This window comes from Aspergillus aculeatus (assembly GCF_001890905.1).
Source record: "Aspergillus aculeatus ATCC 16872 unplaced genomic scaffold ASPACscaffold_3, whole genome shotgun sequence".
Classification (NCBI taxonomy): domain Eukaryota; kingdom Fungi; phylum Ascomycota; class Eurotiomycetes; order Eurotiales; family Aspergillaceae; genus Aspergillus; species Aspergillus aculeatus.
The window spans coordinates 455806-479115 of NW_017962978.1; the positions used below are offsets into that span (position 1 = coordinate 455806).

General features: G+C 52.3%; 5 protein-coding genes across 5 annotated transcripts; 4 read left to right on the top strand and 1 right to left on the bottom strand.

Moving 5' to 3' along the window:
* Positions 1-116: 116 nt before the first annotated feature.
* Positions 117-1352, top strand: ASPACDRAFT_112955 (mitochondrial 37S ribosomal protein mS37). Its single transcript, XM_020195685.1, has 3 exons — positions 117-456; positions 633-712; positions 856-1352. Exons 1-3 carry the CDS (start codon positions 339-341, stop codon positions 952-954), a joined length of 297 nt encoding a protein of 98 aa, XP_020059062.1. The 5' UTR covers positions 117-338; the 3' UTR covers positions 955-1352.
* Positions 1324-3449, bottom strand: ASPACDRAFT_75837 (cytochrome P450). Its single transcript, XM_020204558.1, has 3 exons — positions 2884-3449; positions 1727-2829; positions 1324-1672 (listed from the first exon to the last, which is right to left on the bottom strand). The coding sequence occupies exons 1-3, from the start codon at positions 3213-3215 to the stop codon at positions 1536-1538; spliced, it is 1572 nt and encodes a 523-aa protein (XP_020059063.1). The 5' UTR covers positions 3216-3449; the 3' UTR covers positions 1324-1535.
* A 650-nt stretch (positions 3450-4099) lies between these two features.
* On the top strand, positions 4100-6014 carry ASPACDRAFT_23212 (F-box/WD repeat-containing protein; the record flags this gene model as incomplete). Its single annotated transcript, XM_020199178.1, has 2 exons — positions 4100-5160; positions 5219-6014. The coding sequence occupies 2 exons, from the start codon at positions 4100-4102 to the stop codon at positions 6012-6014; spliced, it is 1857 nt and encodes a 618-aa protein (XP_020059064.1).
* A 3255-nt stretch (positions 6015-9269) lies between these two features.
* ASPACDRAFT_75838 (GTP-Rho binding exocyst subunit SEC3) lies at positions 9270-14338 on the top strand. The gene is made up of 4 exons (XM_020204559.1): positions 9270-9500; positions 9568-11882; positions 11950-13070; positions 13134-14338. Exons 1-4 carry the CDS (start codon positions 9302-9304, stop codon positions 14059-14061), a joined length of 4563 nt encoding a protein of 1520 aa, XP_020059065.1. The 5' UTR covers positions 9270-9301; the 3' UTR covers positions 14062-14338.
* A 1998-nt stretch (positions 14339-16336) lies between these two features.
* ASPACDRAFT_50248 (guanine nucleotide exchange factor DCK1) lies at positions 16337-22705 on the top strand (the record flags this gene model as incomplete). Its single annotated transcript, XM_020202329.1, has 1 exon — positions 16337-22705. One exon carries the CDS (start codon positions 16337-16339, stop codon positions 22703-22705), a length of 6369 nt encoding a protein of 2122 aa, XP_020059066.1.
* Between the last annotated feature and the right edge of the window lie 605 nt (positions 22706-23310).

Consider the following 23310-nt stretch of genomic DNA (forward strand, 5'->3'; position numbering starts at 1 on the left):
GCTCATCCTTGTTCGTGTTAGCGATCCTACAATGCTGAGCGTTGGATGTTGTATTCGCAAGCATCGCACCTAGCTTCTTATCAGCCAGCGAACGCCGCTGCCGCCGGCGGGATTATGTCAGCGCGTCTCTATGCATTGCAAACCTCCGCGGGCAAAATTGTCCAAAAGTCTTGGCAAGATTGATTGCCCTTCCCTTTTCGACCCGGTAGCATATTCGACTTTGGCATTGAGCTTTGTCGCATCAACGATCCCTACGTTCGCTCTTCTCCTCACAATACCGGTTGGTCTCGAGCACGATATAGACTTTACACACCTTATTAAAAACAAAGCCGCCAACCATGACTGCCTCCACCCGCCTCACCCCCATCCGTCTCCAGACCATCAACCACCTGCGCGTCCGGAGACCCAACAAGAACGAGCCCAATGGCTGTGTCAATGTCATGTCCGCGATGCTGAGTAGGTCTTGCTCATTATTCATCACCTAGGAAGAATTCCCGCAGATCTGGCCTGAGTCCGAGTCCTCAGGGCCCTTCATCTCCAAGCCTTCGAGATTCGCTATGACCAGACAAACAGACTTCGGCCCTCCCCCACCTTCAAGAAAAATATCTCAGCTAACATTCCCATTCAATCAGGTTGCTGGGCTTCTGCCGGTGGTTCCGTTGAGGGTTGCGCAGCCTTGGAACAGCAATTGAGACAGTGCATGGATGCTCCTGTACGTTTTCCCTTGTCTTATTTTCCGGGTGTCTTGTTTCGCCCCTCCGTTCTTCCCCCAACTCTCCCTCTCCAAACATGCCCCTCTGATTTATCAAGATGAGAGAGGTGCTGGGCTAACGCTGTATTCGCACAAAACCACAGAAACCCAAACGCCAGGGCCGCAGCACCATCAACTACCACCTCATGAGAATGTTCCCCAACGTCCGTGGACCGCAGAAGAAGGATGGTGTTTTGGGTTAAGAAGAGAAGCGGAAAGCTTCTGGTTTTGTTTCTGGGTTCTTTTCGATGTGTTTGGGAGCGAAGAGCGAAGTTCAAGTTGAGCATTAAAGGTCCCGCTGTGGTTGGGAAGGGGTCTGGGCGGCCTAGGTTCGGGTTGCTTATGGCTACATACGTTCTGCTGTGCTGGGATGCAGGCGATTGGATGTAGGTCAGGGCAGGATCCCGAGCTCCGGTGCTGATTCGGGTGCATAGGACAGGTCGGGCTGAATCAGGGCATATGGGCTTGCAGCTGGCGGCCGCGGCCGGCGATTGAACATACTGTATTCTATTGTGCTAACTGGAGTTTTCTTTTTTTATGGTTCAAAAGATACGTTTGAAGTGTTTGTGATAGCGATTAGTGCGTAGTTGGGGTCTTGCGGCTGAATTTCTGTAGTAACCAGGTTGAAGGCTTCTGCACTTTTGATGGATCACCGGTGACTACGCGGTTGCAATTATGGTGTGGTGTTGTTTACTCCGACTGCGATGTTACTGGGCACGGGGAATAACTGTTATATAGCGTATATTCATGAATAATGGGTCAAACAATGGAGTAATCTGATCTATCAGGCATTTTCGAACCGCAAGATCAGCTTCTCGCCTCGAGGTTTGACAGTGTAAGCATCGATCGCCTCAATGTCATCGTCATCAACGATAAAGGTCTTGAAGTTCGTGTAGATGGCTGCCACGGCCAGTTTCATTTCTGACGCGGATTCGTTAGACAAGCACCGCCCAGATTACAGAACAAAGGACTCACCTTGCAGGGCTAAATTGCTACCCACGCACATCCGTCCCCCGCTGCCAAAAGCCCAAAACCACCGTCTGCGCTCCTCCAGCTCGGCGGCCGAGTTTTGGTCTTTAAGCCACCGCTTCGGTTCCCATGATTCAGGCTCGGGGTAGACCGTGGGGTTGCGGTGCAGCGAATAGGCTTGCGCATTCACCCGAGTGTTTGCGGGAATATCGCTGTAGCCTGCAAGCGTGCAGCTTGGAGAGGGCGTCACGCGTGGCTGGATCCCTGGGATCGGCGCATGCAGGCGCAATGTCTCCGTAACGATGGCTTCGAGGAGAGGTAATGCGTCAATCGATTTGGGAGACGGGAGTTCTCGGGAGGAATCAGACCGGGGATAGGTGAGTCTTGGCTCAAGAGTCAGGAGCTCCTTGCGGAGCTCTTCCTGCAGCTCGGGGTGCTTGGAAAGCTCCCAGAAGAGGTAGGTCAGAGCCACGGCACTAGTCTCATGGCCAGCTGTGAGATGATCGTACAGCTCACAGGCAATCTCGCACTTCTGTTTCTCGGGGTCTTCGTCTGGCAATCCAGTAGCCTTCTGCTGCTTGAGGATACCTTGCTTGAGCTGTTTGTATACCATCGGTTCAGTTTCCAGCCTGGTCGACGCCATGCATTCGTCGGCCTTATCGCAGAAACCTAGCCCCCATGCGTCCAGTACCTCGTTGGCCTCATCGCACCATTTAGGAATGAGGCGGAGTCCGATCTTCTTTGTCCATGCCAACAAGTCAGGGACTTCTTGGTGGTAAAATTCGAACGGTTTTCTGCATTGGTAAAGGTGCAGCATCCTGCGGCGGAAGGCCTCATCTTGAAGAAAGTTCGACCCATTGGCCAACCCGTAGAGATACGAGGATACGAAGTCCATGGTCAATCCTTGGTTCAGATCGTGCATGTCCACCAGGGCATTATCTGACACTGCCTTGTAGATTAGAGGCAGAAAGCGGTCAAGCATGATCGTTTCAGAGATCAGGTGGATGTGTGGTGATGATTGCAGGAACGACTTGCTGTAGATGTTGGACAGCAGCCTTTTGCGGCTCGAGTGTGCCTTGTTATCGGTCATGGTGAACATGCTTACGGTTCTAGGTGCTCCTGTTAGTACTTCGACGATGATGAGGGCCTTGTAATGACCTCACCCAAAAGACCCGAATACACGTGGGTACCATTCATGTTTCTCGAAGCCGCCAGTGTATACACTTTTGATGCCGCCATCAACGCAATTAATTGAGATCTCGGAAGGTCCAAGTCTCACAATAGGCCCATGCTTCTCATGAGCTGCCTGGATGGTTCGATTGTTCAGGGCTCGATATCTTTTCCAGATAATCCAAGCGGGAGATATGGGTGCTGTCCAATGTGCGTTGGGGATTTTGGACAACGGTGATAGGAATGCCGGATATATGATTAGTTTGTAGGCCAACACGAGGACGCAGGTGAGGGCCGCGACGGTAGTGACAGCAGAAACCGCCATGATGCTGTGGGAATCCAGATGCAAGTGTAGGTCGTGCTGGACGTTTGCAGCGTCCTCCAGTAATGGTCTGTGACTGCACCTCGGCAAACAAGATTTGCGCAAGTAGATCGGCTATTTGGCCGGTATACTGAGTAGTATGGAAGCTATCAAGCGCAAAAGTCTTACCTTGCGCCTAATCCTTGAATAGTCCTTTGACAGTACTGTAAGAGCCCGAAAAGTATACCATTTCAAGATCCTTCCAGGCAAGCAAGCTGAGACCAGAGCAGGTACAGCATGACTCACTTGGAGACAGACAAAGCTTCTTTAAGCGGGGAAAGACGCATCAGTGCTGCGATAAGACAATGTAGCCAAAGATAAGAGCCTGTGGATGACTGCTTGCTGACATAAGTCATCCAGTAGAGTCACATGTTTATTCTTGGATGGAATTATTGGCTCTGCGCTCTTCTTCTAGGTCAAGCGATAGTATATTTTACTCAATTCATGAGTCAATCTTACATGCTGTTATAAATCGAGTTGTTTGTTCCCAGTTCTGACTGGAGCTCGTCAAGCTTGGCAACATGCAGAATGATTTGCGCATTGGGCTGAGATATCCCTTCTAGGCCTGTGAAGGAATAACTACTACTTACCCGTGATTTTTTCCATTCCACAGCATGTCCATCGCGGTAGGATATAACAAATCCACTCGGTAGGACCAGGAATAATCACTTCGGTCTCTCCTATGAAGTGAGTATTATGATGTTCTTACTGCGCAGCAACAAGCATAGCTGACTCCGTGGCAAAGAATATTGCATTACACCATACGTCATTTCTGGCCCTGACCTGCCTGGGAACCGCAAAACGCATTGGTGTATCAACACCAATTTGCGGCTTCTTCACACCACATCATGTTAGAAAATCTGCCTGCTGAGATTCTCTACCTCATTGCATGCCACTTGCCGACCGTCAATGCATTGGTGCAGCTCTCTCGGACCAGCAGACGTCTGCATGAAACCATCGCCGTTGATAATTGGCGGATCTTTCGTGCCTTTGTACAGAAACAGTTCCCCGGTTCGAAGATCCCAGATTTCTGGAGGGAAGCAGCTCACTCGCTCACGTCTCGCTCGCGAGCCTTGGACAAACATGCCGTCCTAGGTAGGTTTGTCTTTCCGCCCCAGGCAACCAGAATCGGATCTGAAAAAGCGATCCGGGGTGACAGGCCTACGCTTGGCTACCGCCCCGCCCTGGACACATACGAGACATGGAACGGTTCAGCGTGGAATGACCGCCGAGAAGTCCTTGCTTGGGGTGCAGCAGACGAAATCTTCCTGCGCGTCAAGCATACAGGTTCGAAACCCCATGAGCAATGGATTATCTTCAGTGATCTCGAGCATATCAGCAGTGTAGACGACATTTGCGGCCTACACCTTTTGAAACCAAACCATCCGGCCTATGAAGAAGGCAAGGAGCATCTGATCTTCGCTCGCGCTCGGGGTGAATTGCATCATCTCGCGATCACGATCGACGAGCCCTCGCATAATTACCAGCAAGTATTCGAAACGTATGGCTTGGGCATTGAGCGCACCGACTTGAGCAACGGGGAGGAGCCGATACTCGCAGCGCACTGGAACAACGGAACCATCGCGCTGTATAACACGATGTCAAAGAGCTCGAGAGTTTCGGAATTTGCGCGTCTTCAGATCGACCCGGCGAAGAGAGCCCGGAATCGATACTCCAAATTCCTCTCATCTGATCTTCTTGCCATCGGAACAGGGCGCATCGACGATGCAATCACAATCTCCTCTATCACCAGTGAGCGTGTATCGCTCGACCGACAAATCAGCCTGAACCTGGTCGACTATGACAGACTCGATTCCTCTACGGCGATCAAGTCAGACGTCAACGCCATCGCACCTTTAAGCACCACCGGACAGGTCTTTCTCGCAGGATGGGGCGATCGAGCCGTCAGGTGAGCACTCATTCCCCTTCAAACACTTACCCCCCCACCATTTGACTCCTTGACCCAGACTCCACGACCTGCGGTCCAACAAAGAGCACGAGCTGACCTACCGCGACCCCACCGACGACAATCCGATCTACTGCATCCAACCCTTCACCCACAACCGCTTCGTAGTCGGCTCCGGCGGCGAAGCCCTTGTCAAGATTTTCGACCTCCGCATGGACCGCGGCTACAGCTACCTTGACGCAAAGCCCACGATGCGGAGCTTCACACCTCGCTCCCGACGAACCACTCCCACCACCTCTACCAAGTCCCTCGACAACCAACTCCGCCACCTAACTCTCAACTCCCCCAACGGCATCACCAACCACCACCCCCGCAAGGAGATGTCCATATACCTCTCCCACCCGGCCCCGACCACCTACCACCAAGCCCGCAGCCAGCACCACCGCCCCTACCGCGGCGCCATCTACACCATGAGCTCCCCCTCCCCCAGTTCCCCGACCATCTACACCGGCGTCGCCGACGGCGTGATGCGCCTGGACTTCGTCGCGACCGACGACCTCACCACCGGCGCGGACTGCGCCTGGTTCGCGGGCCCGCTCTGCCTCAACCTGTCCTCGTCCTCAACGACCCAACCCTCGCGTCATCACCGTCGTCGTCATCACGCCGCGGACCGCATCCTCGATCTATCGGGGTACGAGCGTCCCGATCCCGCGAACAGCACCGCGGTCGTCCGGCTGCGGACGCAACAGCCGTTCGACGCAGTCACGGACGAGGACGTTGAGGATGAGCTTGCGACCGGCTGGGATCGTCGGTGGACGCAATTGAGGGATTTCAGCTCCTGGCGACGGGCTGTATGATCCGAGGGGGGTGGGGTTCAGCAGGGTCCTTGAATGCGCGTCATGCGGATTGAGTTTCCGGTTAAGGAGAGGGGACTCTGGTAACAGGATTACATACACCTTAGGGTAAAAGGTAAATTTTCCTTTTGTTTGTTTCGCTTGCTGTACAGTCAAACAGCAAGAACTACATGGATAGACTGGATGAGCTCAGGGAGTTGGAAAGAACAAGCCATCATAGATACTGTAGGTAGACGTTGACCGAGTTCGTTCTTTTGGTTGCTGAAAAATCAGCAGAAGACGGTTTTAGATACAATTGGGGGGGGGGAAGGCAATCAGAAATGACGTTGATTCAGAAAAAAGCAAGAAGAAAAAAAGCAAAATTCCGACCCGGCTCCATTAGCGCCTTGCTGCAAGAAGCAAACATTTTTGAGGGACCCCACGATCTAAAAGAAACGCATCTAGATCTGATTATCTAATAATGTGACAGAGAATGGCTTTTTTCTCCCTGGGATCGGTTGACGTTGACCAAGTCCAGCAGCTTCTGCGATGTAGGCCAGTGTACTTGGAAAGCTAGACCAAGTTGATCATAAAACCCCTCGACCAAATCGATGGCGGAGAAAAGCGAACAGAATGGGGTATTTGACGACTGAAACGCATCATCTAGTCATCGAACTTGAAGGACTTGCCGCCAGAGATGTCAATGGGACCGCCACGGTAAGATCCACGCTTCTTCTTGTTCTTCTCCTTCGTGAAACCCTTGCCGCGGGTGACGGACAGATCCGCCCAGGCCTTCTCGGCGTACGCATAGGGAATGTATTCGTTAGACGGGTGGTGGTCGTAAGGCTGCTCGCTAAGGAGAGCCAAGGGCGTGGGGCGGGCACCGGTGTGCTTTTTCTTAGGATAGTCGTTGCCAGGGGCAGGGCTTGCGCTGACAGAGGGAGTCTGGCTCACTTTAGCAACGGGTGCCGCCTTCTTCGAGTCAGATTCGGAGTTCTCGACGGTCTCGCTACTTTCGGAGTTAGGAGTGGCTTTCCCGCTCTCTTCTTCGGAAGAAGAGTCGGAGGAAGAAGAGCTGGAGGCCGAGGTGGTCTTCTTATCCTTCTTTTCAGACTTGGCCGTCTCCTCCTCATCACTGGAGGAGTCAGAGTCGGACTCGGATTCAGACTCGGAGCTCGACTCAGAAGAACTTTCGTCTTCGCTGGAAGATGACGACTCAGACTCGGAAGAAGAAGAGGATGAGTCAGAAGAATCAGACTCGGAATCGGAGGAGGATGAGGCCTCAGCAGAAGAGAGCTTGGTCTTCTTGGACTTGGGAGCCTCCTCCGCCTCGGACTCAGACTCGGATTCGGAAGAGCTAGATTCGGCCTTGCGCTTGGTGCCTTGGGACTTGGAGGCAGGGGCAGCAGCAACCCCTTCCTCCTTCTCGTCATCCGCATCGCTGTCGGAATCTGACGAGGAAGAAGAAGAAGAAGAAGAAGAAGAGGGCGAAGAGCTTCTGGACTGCTTCTTCTGCGTCTTTGGGGCGTCATCCATCTCAACATCGGAATCGCTGGAATCGTCCGAGCTGCTGTCGCTGTCTGAAGAAGAGGAGCTAGACTCATCCGAGCTGTCGGACTTGGAAGACTGGGACTGCTCCCAGGTCTTGAAAATCTCCAACAAAGAAGGCACGTTGTTGGTATCGGCACTGATGGACTTGCTGCTCAACTCTTTGGCGAGAGCCTCGTGGGTCTTCGACAGTCCATTCTTGGACAAAAAGGAGGAAATTGCAGCGACGAGGGGCGCAGGAGGGGCAGGAGCCTGTGATGTAAAGAGATTGTGAGTATACCCGCCCGGCGCATTCTAACTGATCTCGAATATGAGTCAAAATTTGCTTACCGTCTTCTTGTCCTTAGACATCTTGGTGGGAGTGGATTTCTGAGCCTTCTTGCCGGCCATTGTAGCGCTCTGGTGCAGGAAATCTGAGGCTTGAGCGAAGGACAAAGACTCTCGGGCAGTGACTGGATGTTTTCGATCTTTCCTTTATCGGACTGACAGAAAAAAAAGTTTAGAAGGAAAAAAGGGAACGGCGGTCCGGGAGAGGGCGGTCAGTAGTTTGTCACGCTTTGACTGGACGGTCAGCCAATTTGTGCTTTCACGTGGCATCCCGTGACTGAGGCTTGATTTGAAGTCACGTGACTTGGACGGTACTGTAAATCGATCTGGATCGACCCATGAACTGCATCATCTTAGTAGTCCATGATGAAGCCGAATAGCAGCTGAAAATTCCGGGTGAGGGATCAATGGCGTCCTGAGGTTGCTCATCATGGTATGTTTAAAATCTGAGACTTGTTTCATTAGCAAAGCAGTTCTACTTGAGTGCTTGACTGCGGCAATATATTTATTTGTTCACCGGTTTCATAAATTGATGTGATGGCAACTTAATTTGGACATCATCTCTAAATCAGTGCTGCCTCACCTCAACCCTCTGCATTGATATCTCACTCAACAATGCTATCTAGGGCAAGTTCTAGATTGGCTCCTACCTTACAGTCACAAGAATCCTGTGCAACACTACTCCACTCTTCGCCAATGACATCTGGCCGCGACGCGCGGGCAAGAACTGTCAAGGAATCAATTAATGCACATGATTAGAAGGGCAAGATCAAGAGAACTGATTCTACTGGTAAGGTTCCAGTTGTTGGAGCATATTTAGATACAGTTCGATATAGACGAGCAGGCTGAGCGATGACTTTTGGTCATGGTCGTAATGTGTATGCAGAGCTAAGATGAACTTGTCATCCCTCAAACTGAGTTTTGAGGCGGGTTCGTGTTTATATATTGTGTTCCTGAGAACCGACCTGAATTCTCAAATGATGAGTCGAGTTAATGCATGTCGGTCAGCCTCGTTCTGGTGCCGAGTGTGCGCTGCCCGCGCACGAGCTCCTCCTTCGACTCTCCGCCTGCGGTTCAGTTAGGTCAATTAGTTCAGTTAGTTCAGTTAGTTCAGTTAGTTTCCGCTGCCGCCCATACTTTCTTACCACCGATCAATGACCTAATTCAACTCTCCGCCTCCTCCACCTTGGCTGTGTTTCGCATTCGAGATTACTCTCAACGTGAGTATATGTCGCTCGCCCCCTATACTGAAAGTGCCCGCCTTATTCCAAGTTCTGGCTTGCTGCGATTTTATCCTTCCACGGGCTGTTCTAATCCACCTCCCCCCCCCCGTCGCGCTGCGCCCCTTCTCGTGTCTTCCTTGCCCTCCCCGACAATGTCCACTTGGTGTCTGGCACATCCTGAGTGATCCAGGCTTCCGTGCTTAAACAACAAATATGAGCAGTCGTGATCGTCCACGGGGCCCTCCATCGAGTGATTTCCCTCCTCAAAGGGATCCGCGTCGTGGAGGCGATGGTCGCAATGGCGGATTTGCCGGGCCCGGGGATGGCTCCTTGTCAAGGGCGGAGAAGTTTGAGGACGAAAAGAGGCGGATCATTCACAGCTGCTTCTCAAAGAAAGACAGTGATGGGACCTGTATGACATCCGCCCCTTCAAGGTCATTTGTACCGAGCCAAACTGATTGCCTCTTTCTCTGTTCCAGTGGTCGAGTCCTACATAACACATGTCCGCATCGTTGAAGATGCGGCGTACCCGTCTACCCCCGCTCCCCCGAACTCGCCGCCCGAAAACAAGAAGCCTAGAGTAATTATTGTCGCAGTCAGAAGATCGGGCAGAGTGCGCTTGCACAAAGCGAGGGAAAATAACGACGGGTCTTTCTCGATTGGGAAAACATGGATGCTGGACGACTTATCCGCCATTCAATCGTATAACGCCCTGGTACCGTCGACTCCATTAGAACAACAGCAGAAGCAGTGGGCTCTCAATCTCGGATTTGTAGTCACCGTGGGGAAGCCCTATTATTGGCATGCACGGACCTCGAAGGAGAAGGACTTTTTCATAGGCAGTCTGATCAAGATCTATCGCAAATACACTGGCGGCAAGGTGCCCACGCTTATCGGATTCGACGATCGTGAACGACAACTGCTGGTTGGGCCCCCTCCGACTGCACCGCCTGGCCCTCAAGCCCCTCATCCCGGCCCTTCTCGATCTGATGTGACCTTACCTCCCCCTCGTCCACCTTCATCTCAGGGCAGTCGACCCCAGTCTCCGTACACAAGCCGTGCCCCTAGTCGCGATGGGCCCAAGCGGCCTCCGACCGAGGAACACACTCTTCGGAGTCAGAAGAGTCGAGAGCAGATGGCAAGGCCATCCACTGGCCAGTCTGCAAAAAGCGGGTTTTCACCACTCGGTCCCCCGTCACACCCGCCGCCGATACCCCCGGACCATCGTGAGCAGCCTCCCCCTCGTGCGACCGAACGATTGGCAACAGATCACAGGGGCCCGAAGGCACCGCTGCCCCCTCCGCACGAATCTAGAAGTAGGGATTTCCCTTCAAGTCTACAGGTTGCCCCTTCTACTGGGTCACTGGAGAGGTCCAATGGCCACACCGCTCAGATTGGCGAAATCAGCCCAGGGGTTTCTAACCTGGATGTTCGGCCACCGTCCTCCCGAGATGGAAGGCCAGGTCCCGAGTCCAGACCTGCTATGCTTCGTACCCATGATTTACACACTAGTCGCAGCAAGGATGGTCTTCGGCCTACCACACCCGGGTCGGTTTCCGGAGAAAATCGCACTTTCTTGCACAGTCCAGCAAGCAGTGCGGGACCGCGGTCACCTCTGCGAGAAGCATCAGAAAGGTCGTCCAGATCAGATGTACAGACAGAGCCTCAGGAGCTGGAGGCTCCTGTCAGTCCGATGGTCGGAGACCTGCCGCCCACTTTGATGCCGGGCATGTCAGCAGGCAATAAGACGCCAACGACTCCCCAGAATCCCGAGCCTATCACTGTTCCAGTTCCAGCTCCCGCACCCGCACCCGCACCTGCACCCGCACCGGAACCGGCACCGGCACCAGCACCGGAGTTGATCATAGCACAACCAGAACCTCCACAGTCACAAGAGGCTGCCGAACCAGCTACAGAAATGGAACCTTCAATGCCGACTAGTTCTCCAGATGAATCTGAACCTGTAGCTGAAGACCTTGACACGCATCGCCCGGGCCTTGGTCCGATGGTAAAGAAAAAGCAGAACAAGGACATTGCTGGAGCATTCCGCAAAGCCGCCACTGCCTACGGCGCTTTCAAGCCGAGACCCGGAGGTGCAGGCGAGAGGCTTCTGGCAGCGGCGAAAAAGCAGAAAGCAGCCACGGATGAACCCGACGGTATCACGAGCGTTGTTCCGGCCCCATTCTTGCTTCGGACGAACAGCGACAACACAACGGCTGGCCCCGACAGCCCGGACAAAGAGGAAGCTCCTGCTTTGCCTCCAACCACAGAAGAACAGCCCGCTGCGCCTCCACCAATAACAATTCCTGTAACGGAGCCTCCTACGGTCGAAGTAACTCAAGCTCCCCCGCTTGAGCCCGTCGTCGACCCCGTTGAGGCACCCAGTGATACGCGGAGTACATCGAGACCCACGGTACAAATTGTCATGGATGAGAGGTCAAGGTCTGTGTCGCCTTCACCACATGACCGTCGCCGTAGACGTCACGAAGACAACACAATCAAGTACTGTCAGTCACTTGGGATCAACCCCAGTATTTTGGTAGGGCGTGGTGTGGAATTCGATGATATCTTAACAGACCTTGGCTGGAACGGACGGCTGAGCGATGAGAAACGTATCGAAGATCTTGAAGCGGATATTCGTCGTGAGATTGGGCGGGTTGAGGCTACCAGCTGGCTTGGTAATCTGGAGCAGCAGGAGGGGAAAATCGATCAACTAGCCAGACTCATTGACAAGACGGTCGAGGAATGCGAAGAGTTGGATAACCTTCTTACTCTATACGCGCATGAACTGAACGTAAGTCATAGATAGCCCCTGGCATCTCTTTGGACTGACACGCAACGTCATGCTAACCGAGCTATAGACACTTCACGATGATGTGGCCTATATTGAAACACAATCGCAGGGTCTGCAGGTGCAGACGGCTAACCAGAAGTTGCTTCAGAACGAGCTACAGAACCTTCTGAAGACACTCTCTATCTCTTCTAATGATCTACGTGCGCTTAAGGAATCATCGCTCAGCAATCCGGATGGTCTACGAGATACTGAAGTCGCGCTGTCAACATTGTATAAGGCGATGCTGATGATTGATTCTGATATACGGCAGAACAAGAGACGGCTGGCCGACTCTGCTGGAGATCATGGCAGCCTGGGCGTTTACGCTGATACAGAAATTGGACAGATGCGAGCCATTCAGGAGAAGAAAGAGGAATATCGCACACATGCTCGTGTGTTCTTGCAGCGACTGAAACAATTTATGACGATCGCCTACAGAATTGCAGAGCAGAAGAGAATCGACGCTGTAGCTGCCGCTGCCCAAAAGGATCCGCTCAAGCTCAACAGCGAAGCTCGGGCGTACTGTCGTCGAGAGTTGTGGCAGTACCATGCAGTGATCCTCTTTGCGAGAGAAGTCAGTGGGGGAGAGTGGCAGGCCTTAATCAATCTCTACGAGCAACAAGCCAAAGCACCTTATCAGAATGACTTCCGAGATAATAATTTGTCTTGGAAGAAGATGGCAAGAAAACCCACAGGGGATGAGCAGGAACTTCTTTTCACCCATCAAGAGAAGGAAAAGGAGAGTGAAGGTATTACGATGGCTGCTCGCAAGCTCACCGTCCGAAGAGGCAGGACCATCCGAGCGGCGGCAGGACTCAAGCTATCCTCTGGTGATAAGCAACACGGCAAGCTTGAGCCCTGTGAAGCATTTGCAGGCACACTCCAAGAGACACTAAGAATGATTTCTGAGGAGCAGAACTTCATTGTTCATTTCTTCCACCTGAACTCGCTCTCTACTGTCGAATTCCCTGACCTAGTCGCTTCGGGCGCTCCTGACGAGCGCAGGGTTCCTAATTTCAGCGTTAAACAATTACATGACCCGGATCGAGGCATGGCAAAGAAGGTGGAACAGGGTATGGACGAGCTCTTCTCATTCTGGCCCACTGATATGCAGAATCTTGTAGACTGGGCTATTCAAGCCGATCCACTGTAAGTGTCAATTGAGCGTGCCCCACATTATCACTACTCGAGATGCTGACTCGCATAACACAGACAAGGAATTGGCATTCTACTAGCGTTAGAGAAGGCTCTATCGGAGTTCGATGATGCAAATCAAGATTTCATTGTTCACTCACTTCAGAAACTGCATTCTCGACTTCTTGGCTTATTCAACCGTTTCGTGGATGAACAAATTCGAGGCATCGAAGAAACCAAAGTCAAGGTGAACAAGCGCAAGGGAGTCATCTCTTTCATGCGAGTGTTCCCGAACTTTGCCACCGCAGTAGAGAATCTCCTTTCGCAGCAGTCGCAGGAATTCTATGACATCCGGATCAGTGTCAATGAAGCTTACGATCGCATCAATCGTGCCATGTGGGAGTCGCTCAAATTCATCGCCAAGGAAGCTCCAGGCCAACCTTCAGCAGCGACAGCCGCGTCCGGCGATCCAGAGGATAAAGAGATCCTGAACTATCACATTCTCTTGATTGAGAACATGAATCACTACGTGGAAGAAGTCGGGATTCGGGATCTCCTGGTTCTGGAGCGATGGCACGCCCGGGCGCAGCAAGATATGCAAGAGCACTTGAAGTTGTATCTGGATTCGGTCATTCACCGACCTCTAGGTAAGCTGCTCGAGTTCGTCGAGTCTGTTGAGAATTTACTGGCGAGCGGTATGAGCCCCGCGGACATCGCCAGCCGGCCCAGCCACTCGCGATCGGTGGCGAAGAAGGTGTTGGCTGCGTACGACGGGAAGGAAGTCCGACGAGGCATTGAAGGACTAAAGAAGCGGGTTGAGAAGCATTTTGGTGATGCGGACGATCCGGGCCTGAGCCGGAGTCTGGTGTTGAAGGTGCTCCGAGAATGCGAGGGTCGTTACGGGGAGGCGTACGACCGTACCCGGCGCATCATTGACACAGTGTATGAGGGACAACTGGAGCTGGAATGGCGCAAGGAGGAGGCAGCTGCCATGTTTCAAAGATGACAGATGGTTATTATTGGTATTTTTGAGTTTCCGCCCTTGCTTGGCTGTCTGCTACCTGCTGTTGAGTGCGAATCATACAAGGGGCGCATGGATCTGGGCGTTTGCTTCTTCATTTTCCAGGTTTATATCTCTTGTTATAAGCCGTTGACTTGTCCGAGTACCCTTGTCTATTTCTGTACTTATAGTTCATGGATGGTTCGTAATTGTTTGGGTGGGGAAGGGGGATTTCCTGCACTCCTGTATTGAAGAACTACTACACATCAAAGAAGTATCGATTCTATGGCGTTGCTAGCTCAGGCTAGACGTCGTCTCCGGCGGGCTCACGCATGGTCCGAAGTAAGGACTCGGCCCCTAGTTAAGGTACTTAGCCAGTGGCCCATGCGGAACGCGGCAAGTACCTGTAGATGGAATCGCGTTTGGTGTCGATCCCTCGGCGAGAAACTTCCAGTGAACTAATAATGTCAGCGGTTGACCCCTGGTTCTGTGTTTGCAGACAGCCGATCTTCACCCGGTCCAGGTAAACGGCCAAAATTGCGGCCGCGACACGAGCCAGTATTGGATGGATTCAGGGGTGGGAATGGGGTCTGTGCTGGAGGTGAAAGAGGATCTTGGTCAGGCACTTGTGTCACTGTGGCCACTGTGGTGTGCCTTGCCTGTCAGTCACTAGCATGAATCCATGATTAGATATGCTATTGCCAGAACAAACCAACAGATGGATGGTGGATGGATGTATTTGACCTGCCAGAAAAAGCAAAGAGCTGGAACGGAACAGTAACGTGCTGTTTGTTGCAGTGCAGTACTGGCAAGAAAAGCCACCAACCGGTGAATGAGTCGATCGATCGGCTCGATCCCGATGGATCCATGGATGGGCGATAATAATTAGTCCCAGATCCGGTGAATTGGGCGGGCAATGGGCAAGGGAACCAAGGCTCAAGCTGGAAGCAGACAAGTTATAGGTAGAAAGAGTTGTTTGATGCCGAATTGTTGACAGGAGGGACGTCAACAGCCAGATACTGCATATAGCAGCAATAGAATGATAGGTAATCAAAGTTAATCTCGCAGGTCATTGCATTTCCCTAAGGAAATACTGAGTACGAGTCATTGATCAATGTTAAAATGAGATAAAAATTGGCCCGGCCAAGTCTAGCCTCTTCTACAGACTGGTTAGCCTCAGGCTTCCTCCTCTGTGGCTCTTCCTCACTCTTTCCCGATTGATTATTGTTGTCTCGACTAACTTACACTACACTACACTACGATACACTATACTACTTGTAACTAACCCGTAAGTTAACTACCTTCTCCGTACTCCGTCTGTACCCTTTCAGTAACTTCTCGACTCTCCCTCTTCTTCTCCATCCACTCCTCCTCCTCCACCCCCCCTCTCCCCATCTCCCCAATCAATCATTTCCCCATCCTTTTCGGGCTTCAACTATCTTCTTCCCCATTTCTCAATTCCTTTCCTTCTCTTCTTGCTTATAATCTTTTGTCCTTCCCTTCACGATCTCTGCAACTTGGTAAGCTTCTCCCGCTCCCCCTGCCTACGTTTCAGTTGTGTGAGGTTTCTCCACAGTTCCTGCCAAGTGAACAATTGGGCTCCACTCCCACTCCAACTGCTTAGGGGAGAAAGAGGGCGCGCGTCCGCCGCACCCACGAATTCATTCAAGCTCCTCAAGGCAGAAAGCAATTCAGAATTAGTCAAGTCGATGGGGCCGACTCGTCCGGTGTGAGGGATGCTTCCAACCACCGACCTCATAACTATTCCTTCTACGTTCTACCTTGTGCAATTAACAGGGTAGTGGTCACGGTCCCGGAGACCCTGCGCGACTCCCGCTCCTTGATGGACACACAGCTCTTTACACTTCCGCTTATCATGACCCTACTGACTCCTTCGACTCGCATTGAAACATCCTACGCTTGCGTTTCGCTTATGAGAAATTCACTCACTAACCGCACACTTTCCGCGACGTATCTAGTGACCACAGAACCACACCCTTAAACCAAAATAACCTTAAGAAAGACAGCACGCCTCCGGATCGCAATCGAATCGCGCTCGCACACACGCCTGACGAATTGCCCGCATTCCTCCCCTTTCCACTTGTTGCAGACGGCTGCATGTAGCGCCCCCCCCTTTATCTCTATCGATCAGGCCACAGATTCCCTTCTACCCCTCGCGACCCCGCTTTCGTGCTGCGCTCCTCATTCCTGAGACGATCCCCCTCCCTTTGAAAACCACCGCGGCGGGGTGTTTTCGCAATTGCCGCCTCGCATCGCAGTTATGCCCTGGCGGCCTCTGCCTCGCATTGCTTTTGCTGTGGCCATCTATCCCTTCCAGCCTTCCACCCCGGCAGATTTACCCCTCGAGCTTGGCGATGAATTATACATAATTGAGCAAGGAGGCGCTGATGGGGAATGGTGTCGCGGGTATTTGGTCGCTCCGCCGTCGCTGCTGGCAGGATTGACCAGCACCAAGGGACAAACACTGGAGGCGAGGGTCTTTTCAGGCATCTTTCCGCGGAATTGTGTCGAAATCCGCGAGGTCTTGGGCGACGGGGAGAGGACTATAACCAATGGAGACCGGTCGAGCTTAGTCCTAACGCCTGGTACTGACGGAGATGTGCGAGACAGCATCACTTCCTACCACGACGATGAGGGCCCGCTCGGGGAAGTCTCCGATGTGGTGATTGCGAAGAAAGGGAAGCCGTCGCAGATCTTCATCCACAAAATCGACGATGATGACCAGTCGAGTCCACGCTCACTTGTGAGCCATACTTTCGGATTAGTGTCGGCACCTTCGACACCTGTCATTGTGGCTCCGCGAGACCCTAACGCACCCAAACCGGCCGCACCAGTGCCAATGCTCAAAATTGGTGATGAAACGCCCACATCGCTTTCAGAACCGCTCGTCGATGAGATTGCATCCTGCCTGCGCGAATGGCATTCGACTAACTTGCACCAAATGCTACTGTCGCGCCAGTACGACACCGTGGAGGAAATGTCGAAAATCGTAAAAGAACTCGACCTCGCAAGGCGACAACTTCAATACAATGTGCTCACGGCCAAGGAGAAGGTTCATTTGCGACAAGAGGTAGTGTGGAAGCTGGTACATGGTAATAAAACGTTGGGGGGAGAAGTCATTGTCAGAGATCCCCTGCAAAGGGGTCGTCTGCTCACGGGTGACGATTCTGCGGTGCAATTGACCAAGTTACAATCCGAAATGAGTATGCTCGAAAGTACTCCCACGCAGCAAGCCGACGCGGCTACTCTGCATCATTTGCTGTTGGAAGTGAACGCTGTGTCTGGTCATGCGCCAGGGCCCGTGACACTGGCACTCTATTTGTGTTCACAGTCGGAGACTGGTGCTCTGACTCCGCTGTCAGAGACCTACCTCCTGGACATTCCTTCCCCCGACAAATTCGCAAATATGGGTCACAGTAACAAACTAAAGACTCTTTTTACCGACATGAGCAACACGGATTTCGGCGATGACACTCCAAACGGTCCAAAGATGTATCTGATCGTGGCCGTTCGAGCATCGGAAACCGCGTCCGTGGCCAGCGCCGCAGCTCAATCAAGGTCTTCACTCTCGCGCGACGGCTCCACGATCAGCAGGACCCCCACTGTAGCCAACCACGCGGCGAAGAACAGTTTGAAATCTCGTCGCAGTATGATGTGGACATCCAAGCGCGGCGCGACAAGCACTGAAGTGCTAAAAGAAGCTAGCAAAGGACCCCCTCGGTCTTCGGAGAGTGTCTCAAGCATTAAGGAACGGGCCAGTGGTAGCCAACCTGCAAAAGAGTCAACTCATATTCGGACATTAGGGATCGGCTTCTTGGAAGTCTCTCAAATTTTGCGCTCAGAAAAAGATGCAGAGGAAGTGATCAATATTTGGGCACCGTCTGAGGATAGCGATGAGAAGGAAGGACGCGCCGACAATTTCGACAGCGTGGTTCGCACCCTAGTCCCAAGTTCGACAGGAAAATATGTTCGATCCCAGCCAGCTGCTCGGCTCCATCTTCATCTTTCTCCGCACACCAATCCCGACGCAGATGCCTTGGTCCGAAAGAATCCCACAACCATGCTGAACGTCACCCAAACCAGACGCATTGGCTTTTCTCAAGCCCCGACCAAACCCAGATCTGATATTTACGTCACTATCTCTCACGCCACTTTCCCTGAAGATGCCCTCCTCTCCCATCCCCAGTCAGGTCAAGTCCCTGTACCGACGCTTACTGGCCTTCGTAATCTGCAACTGACTCTTGAGGTCCGGACCTCATCAGGAGCACGCGTTGACCGCTGCGTTTTCCCTGCATCTAACCAGCCTTCACAGACCGCATGGCGGACCACGGTAGCTGAACGAGGCGCACCGTGGAATCAGACAATTCGGCTCAACATCCCGACGGACCAGATCCCAGGATCGCATCTGATAATGAGTATCGCAGATGCCCCGGAATTCCCCTTTGCTCTGGCCTGGATGCCTTTGTGGGACAACAAGGCCTTCATGCGAGATGGCCCTCATTCACTTCTGCTGCATGCCTACGACAAGTGTACCTCGAGTATCGAAAACGGGAAGGGCGCTTATTTGTCTCTCCCGTGGAGCTCACTCGGTAAGAATGAGTCAGCAAAGGACGAAGCTATCACAGGACCCTTGGCTACATTGCGCCTGGACACGCACTTGTGCAGCACCGAATACTCTCAGGACCAAGTGATACTCAGCCTTCTAAACTGGAAAGAGCGACCCGTCGATGAAGTTTTGGACACCCTGAAGCGGGTACTCTTCGTACCAGAGATCGAGATCGTGAAGCAACTCAGCAGTGTCTTGGATTCTTTATTCGGGATATTGGTTGAGAATTCTGGAAATGAAGAGTATGAGGACTTGATTTTCAACAACTTAGTGACAGTTCTGGGCATCGTGCATGACCGACGGTTCAACCTTGGTCCGCTCGTTGACCACTATGCTGAAAACCAATTCAACTTCCCTTTTGTCACGCCGTGTCTGGTTAGAAGCTATTCGCGCCTTCTTCTGGCCAACTCTGACCCACAACAGTCGCGCAATTTGCGCGCCACGTTCAAGGTGGGCCGACATGTTCTGAAGTTCATCATCAATGCCCGACAACAGCAGAAGGCCAAGGAAGAAGGCATTGGAATTACCCGAGTGCAGTCAACCTTCAATCGCGACTTGCATACCATCTTCAAATCACTTGAAGCTCTTATGAAGGACACGTCGCCTGCGACGGTGGGCAGCAAAACACTCGTGGTCCAGCATTTTCACACCTGGTTGCCTGAACTGTCTAAAGTTCTCGGGCGAGATGAGACGATCATGATTGCGCTCAGTTTCATGGATGCCTGTAAAGACGTCAAAGGTATGCTGATCCTGTACAAGCTGGTTCTCATTCAGCATTACACCCGCCTCGAGATTTTCAGCTCCGGCTCGGAGAGACGTAGCCTGATCTCCAGCTGCATCAGCTGGTTGGCTCCGTACTGGGGTGCGACAGGGGCTGTATCTGACCTGTATCGCGACCAAGTACGCTTGTGCTGCGCGGTGGTCGCGGAGTTGTTGAAGCAGCCCGATTCTCTTATTTATGAGTTCATGCCAAATATCGTTTCATCCTACTATTCTATTATACCCGATGGGGTGGAAGAAACCAGCTACCTTTCCTTACTCTTCAGCAAAACGTTCCCGTTCCAAGTCAAGTCCTCGAAACACTCGCAGCGGTTTGATGAGGCTTTGGTTGAGCTCTCTGCGATCATGGCCGCTACGGCAGCGGTGCCCAACCCCAAACGGCCCCGCTTGAAGGGCTTAGAGCTGTCTGCTTTCCTTTCCCAGGCGTTCGAAGTTCATACCTCGATACTGAACTGTGAAGCCTACCCTGAAAGCTGGCTAAGTGTGCATGTTTACAATCACCGCGCGACAGTCAAGAGTCTCGAATTTCTTGCAGGCATCCTTATCAAGAAGTTTCTTCCAGCTCCGGAAGAGGCTGAGACTTTCGACACAAGACTCTGGGAGAATTTCTTCATGACTTTGCTCAAGGTGGTTTCGAGCGAGGCGCTTGCCCTTGAGACTTATCCCGAGCAAAAGCGACGTGCCATCTGGAAAATTGCCGGCGATGTTCGAGAACAAGGCGCGGATCTACTACATTCCAGCTGGGAAGCCATTGGATGGGAGACTACCGACGAGGAGAGTGAGCGCTACGGATTGAGTAAGCTCGGGGGCTACCAAGTGCAATATGTTCCCGGACTGGTGGCACCAATTATCGAACTTTGTCTCAGTGTCCATGAAGGACTGCGCCATGTTGCTGTCGAGATCTTGCGGACGATGATCCTGAGCGAGTGGGGACTTAACCAGGATTTGTCTATCATCGAGACGGAGGTCATTTCCAGCCTCGATAACCTATTCAAGCGGAAGAATATGAGCGGAAGCGTGGTGCAAAAGTTGTTCATCCAAGAATTGATGGATCATTTCGAGGGCTACTCTGTGTTCGACGAGGATTTCTCCGAAGCAGTCGGGGCTTTGATTGCTACGGTGGATGAGCTTCTGGATCTCTTTGTGGCGTCACAAGGTGGATCTATGGCTGAAAGTCTGCATACTCTTCGATTAATGAAGTATATGAAAGACATGGGCCGAGAGGATATCTTCATACGTTACGTGCACGAACTGGCTCAAGTTCAAGCTGCCGCAGGCAACCTCACTGAAGCTGGCCTGGCGCTTCAGTTCCATGCTGACTTATATGACTGGGATCCGAGACGGACACTGCCGGAGCTGCTCAATCCTGCTTTCCCTGAGCAAACGTCATTCGAAAGAAAGGAGTCGCTGTATTTCTCGATTATTCAGTACTTCGAGGACGGCAAAGCTTGGTCGCACGCGCTGGTGTGTTATAAGGAGCTCACGCAGCAGTACGAAGACACGACTATGGATTTTGCCAAGCTTTCAAGGGCCCAGAGTTCCATGGCCAAAATATACGACCACATTGCGAAGCAAGACAAGCAGATCCCGCGATACTTCCGTGTGTTGTACAAAGGACTTGGCTTCCCACCTACTCTGCGTGACAAGGAATTCATCATTGAAGGTGCTCCGAACGAACGAATGGCTTCCTTTGTGGACCGTATGCAGAAGGAGCATCCAGCAGCGCAGATTATGTCGTCGGGTGAGATTCAAGACTATGAGGGTCAATTCCTGCAAATCAGCTCTGTCAGCATCTACCGGGATGTGGATCACCCAGTCTACCAGCGGTCCAAGGTTCCGCAGTCAGTCAGAGATCATTTGCTGGTTTCTGAGCCTTGCCAGTTCACAACAACGCTCAGGAGACATGTGCGCGACACGAATGTGACGCAACAGTGGGTGGAGAAGATCATTTACACCACCGCAGAACCCTTCCCCAACATCTTGCGTCGCAGCGAAGTGGTGGAGGTGAAGGAAGTCTCGCTGTCGCCGCTGCAGAGCGCTCTGGAACGGACTTGGCGTAAGACTCAGGAGCTGACGTTGCTACAGCGGCGGGCTGCATCTGGTGAGGACACTAGCCTGAACAATCTTACGGAGGCGGTGCAGCAATTACTAGATCTCAATGCATCCACTCCAAACTGCGTTGCGTCTTACCGGCAATTTTTGTCGGATGTGCCAGACGAGGACGACGGTGGACTAGTGACGCCCAAGCCCGCGGATCCGATGAAGAACGCACTGGCAGTAGCTCTCATCGACCATGCGTTGGCGATTAAGCATGCTCTTGCGCTTTATCACCGCCCGGCCCACCAAGCCACGCAAGCGGAATTGATGCGTCGGTTCGAGGAGGCATTTGCGCCGGAAATCGCCTCACTCCGTCCAGTCGAGCCCGAAACTCCTCCAAGGTCCCCACGCAAGTCTCCCAAATCGGTGGAAGGGCGTCAGAAGGCGTCTAGCTCGCGAGCCTTGAGTCCGGAGCAGGAGTTGATTCGCTCCTCGCGCAAGACGCATGGTCGTAAGCACTCGGCGAAGCAATCAGTTAGCCATCGGATTAGTGTCATGAACCCTTTCAAGCGGTCCAACCATGCGGCAAGCAACTCGGTGACTACCGTGCAGGAGGAGCCGAAGAAGCAGCCAGGCGTCAACGGAACCCAGGCAGCGGAGCAAAGTCAGGGAGATTCCGCAGAGCATGATGATGCGGCCACGATCCACAGTCGCACTACGACCCAATCGCGCGATACTCAGACCAAGCGACGGAGCCTCTTTGGCGAAGTACTGCACAAGCACGGCTCATCCTTGTCCATCAGCAGCAATGCTCCCGAAGAGACCCAGAGCCAGAAGGAACAACGGTCAAGAAGTGCTTCTCGGGACACTGTTGCCATCTCACAAGACTCTGTCAGCCGCACGACTTCTCGTACCAACGGAACTGGTGAAGGGCGTCCCTCGGTGAGCGGTCCGAAGACTGGGGGATGGTCGACTATTCCTTCAATCAGTGACTACCCACGGCCCGTGACGCGGAGTAGCATGGCATCTGTGCGCAGCCCGGAGATCACTAGCCCGACAGGACATAGTAACGGGCACAGCAATGGCCATGGTCATGGCCATGGAAAGCGCGATTCGATGATGAAGCGATTTAGCCTGCTCAAGGGCGTCACTCGAAAGGGCAGCCGTCATGACTTCAGAACGGAAACTCCTCTGCGGGAGGAGTGACTTTATTTTTTTCCCCCGAATTCTTTCCCTGACCTTCTTTTCTTCTTAATGTCTGGACATTAACCTTTTTAACTATGCATTTTCTTTGACCTCTTGGACCAGCGTTGAATTCGACCTTGTCTTGCATTGCAGCGATGCTTTGATCTTACTTGACTTCACTTCACTTCTCATTCTCAACCCTTTCGTTCACCGATCCAGGCACGATATATCTTTTTTTATTACCGAGATACCTGATTTCTCTTTCCCTCCTTCTTCCTTCCATTCTATTGGATCTCATTTGTGATTAGAATATTCTTTTGTAAGATATTTCGACTATCTGTCCGGACCTTGCATGCAAAACTATACCCTGGAGAAGGTGAAACGGAGTGAGTCCCGATAGGTGTGTTATTAGGTAGTTCGGTGTTGTATACAAGATTGTTGCCGAAGTCCATTACCAGTACATAGTTGTACATTCTCTTGATAATATCGAATGGGAAGCAAGGTGGATATATAACAATAGAAACAGAAGCAGGCCACAAACAAACAGCAAAGTGAATAGCAAAAACAACCAACAGACATTAAGGTCATTTCTCTTCCTCTCTCTCTATTTCCCTCCCCCTCCCCCC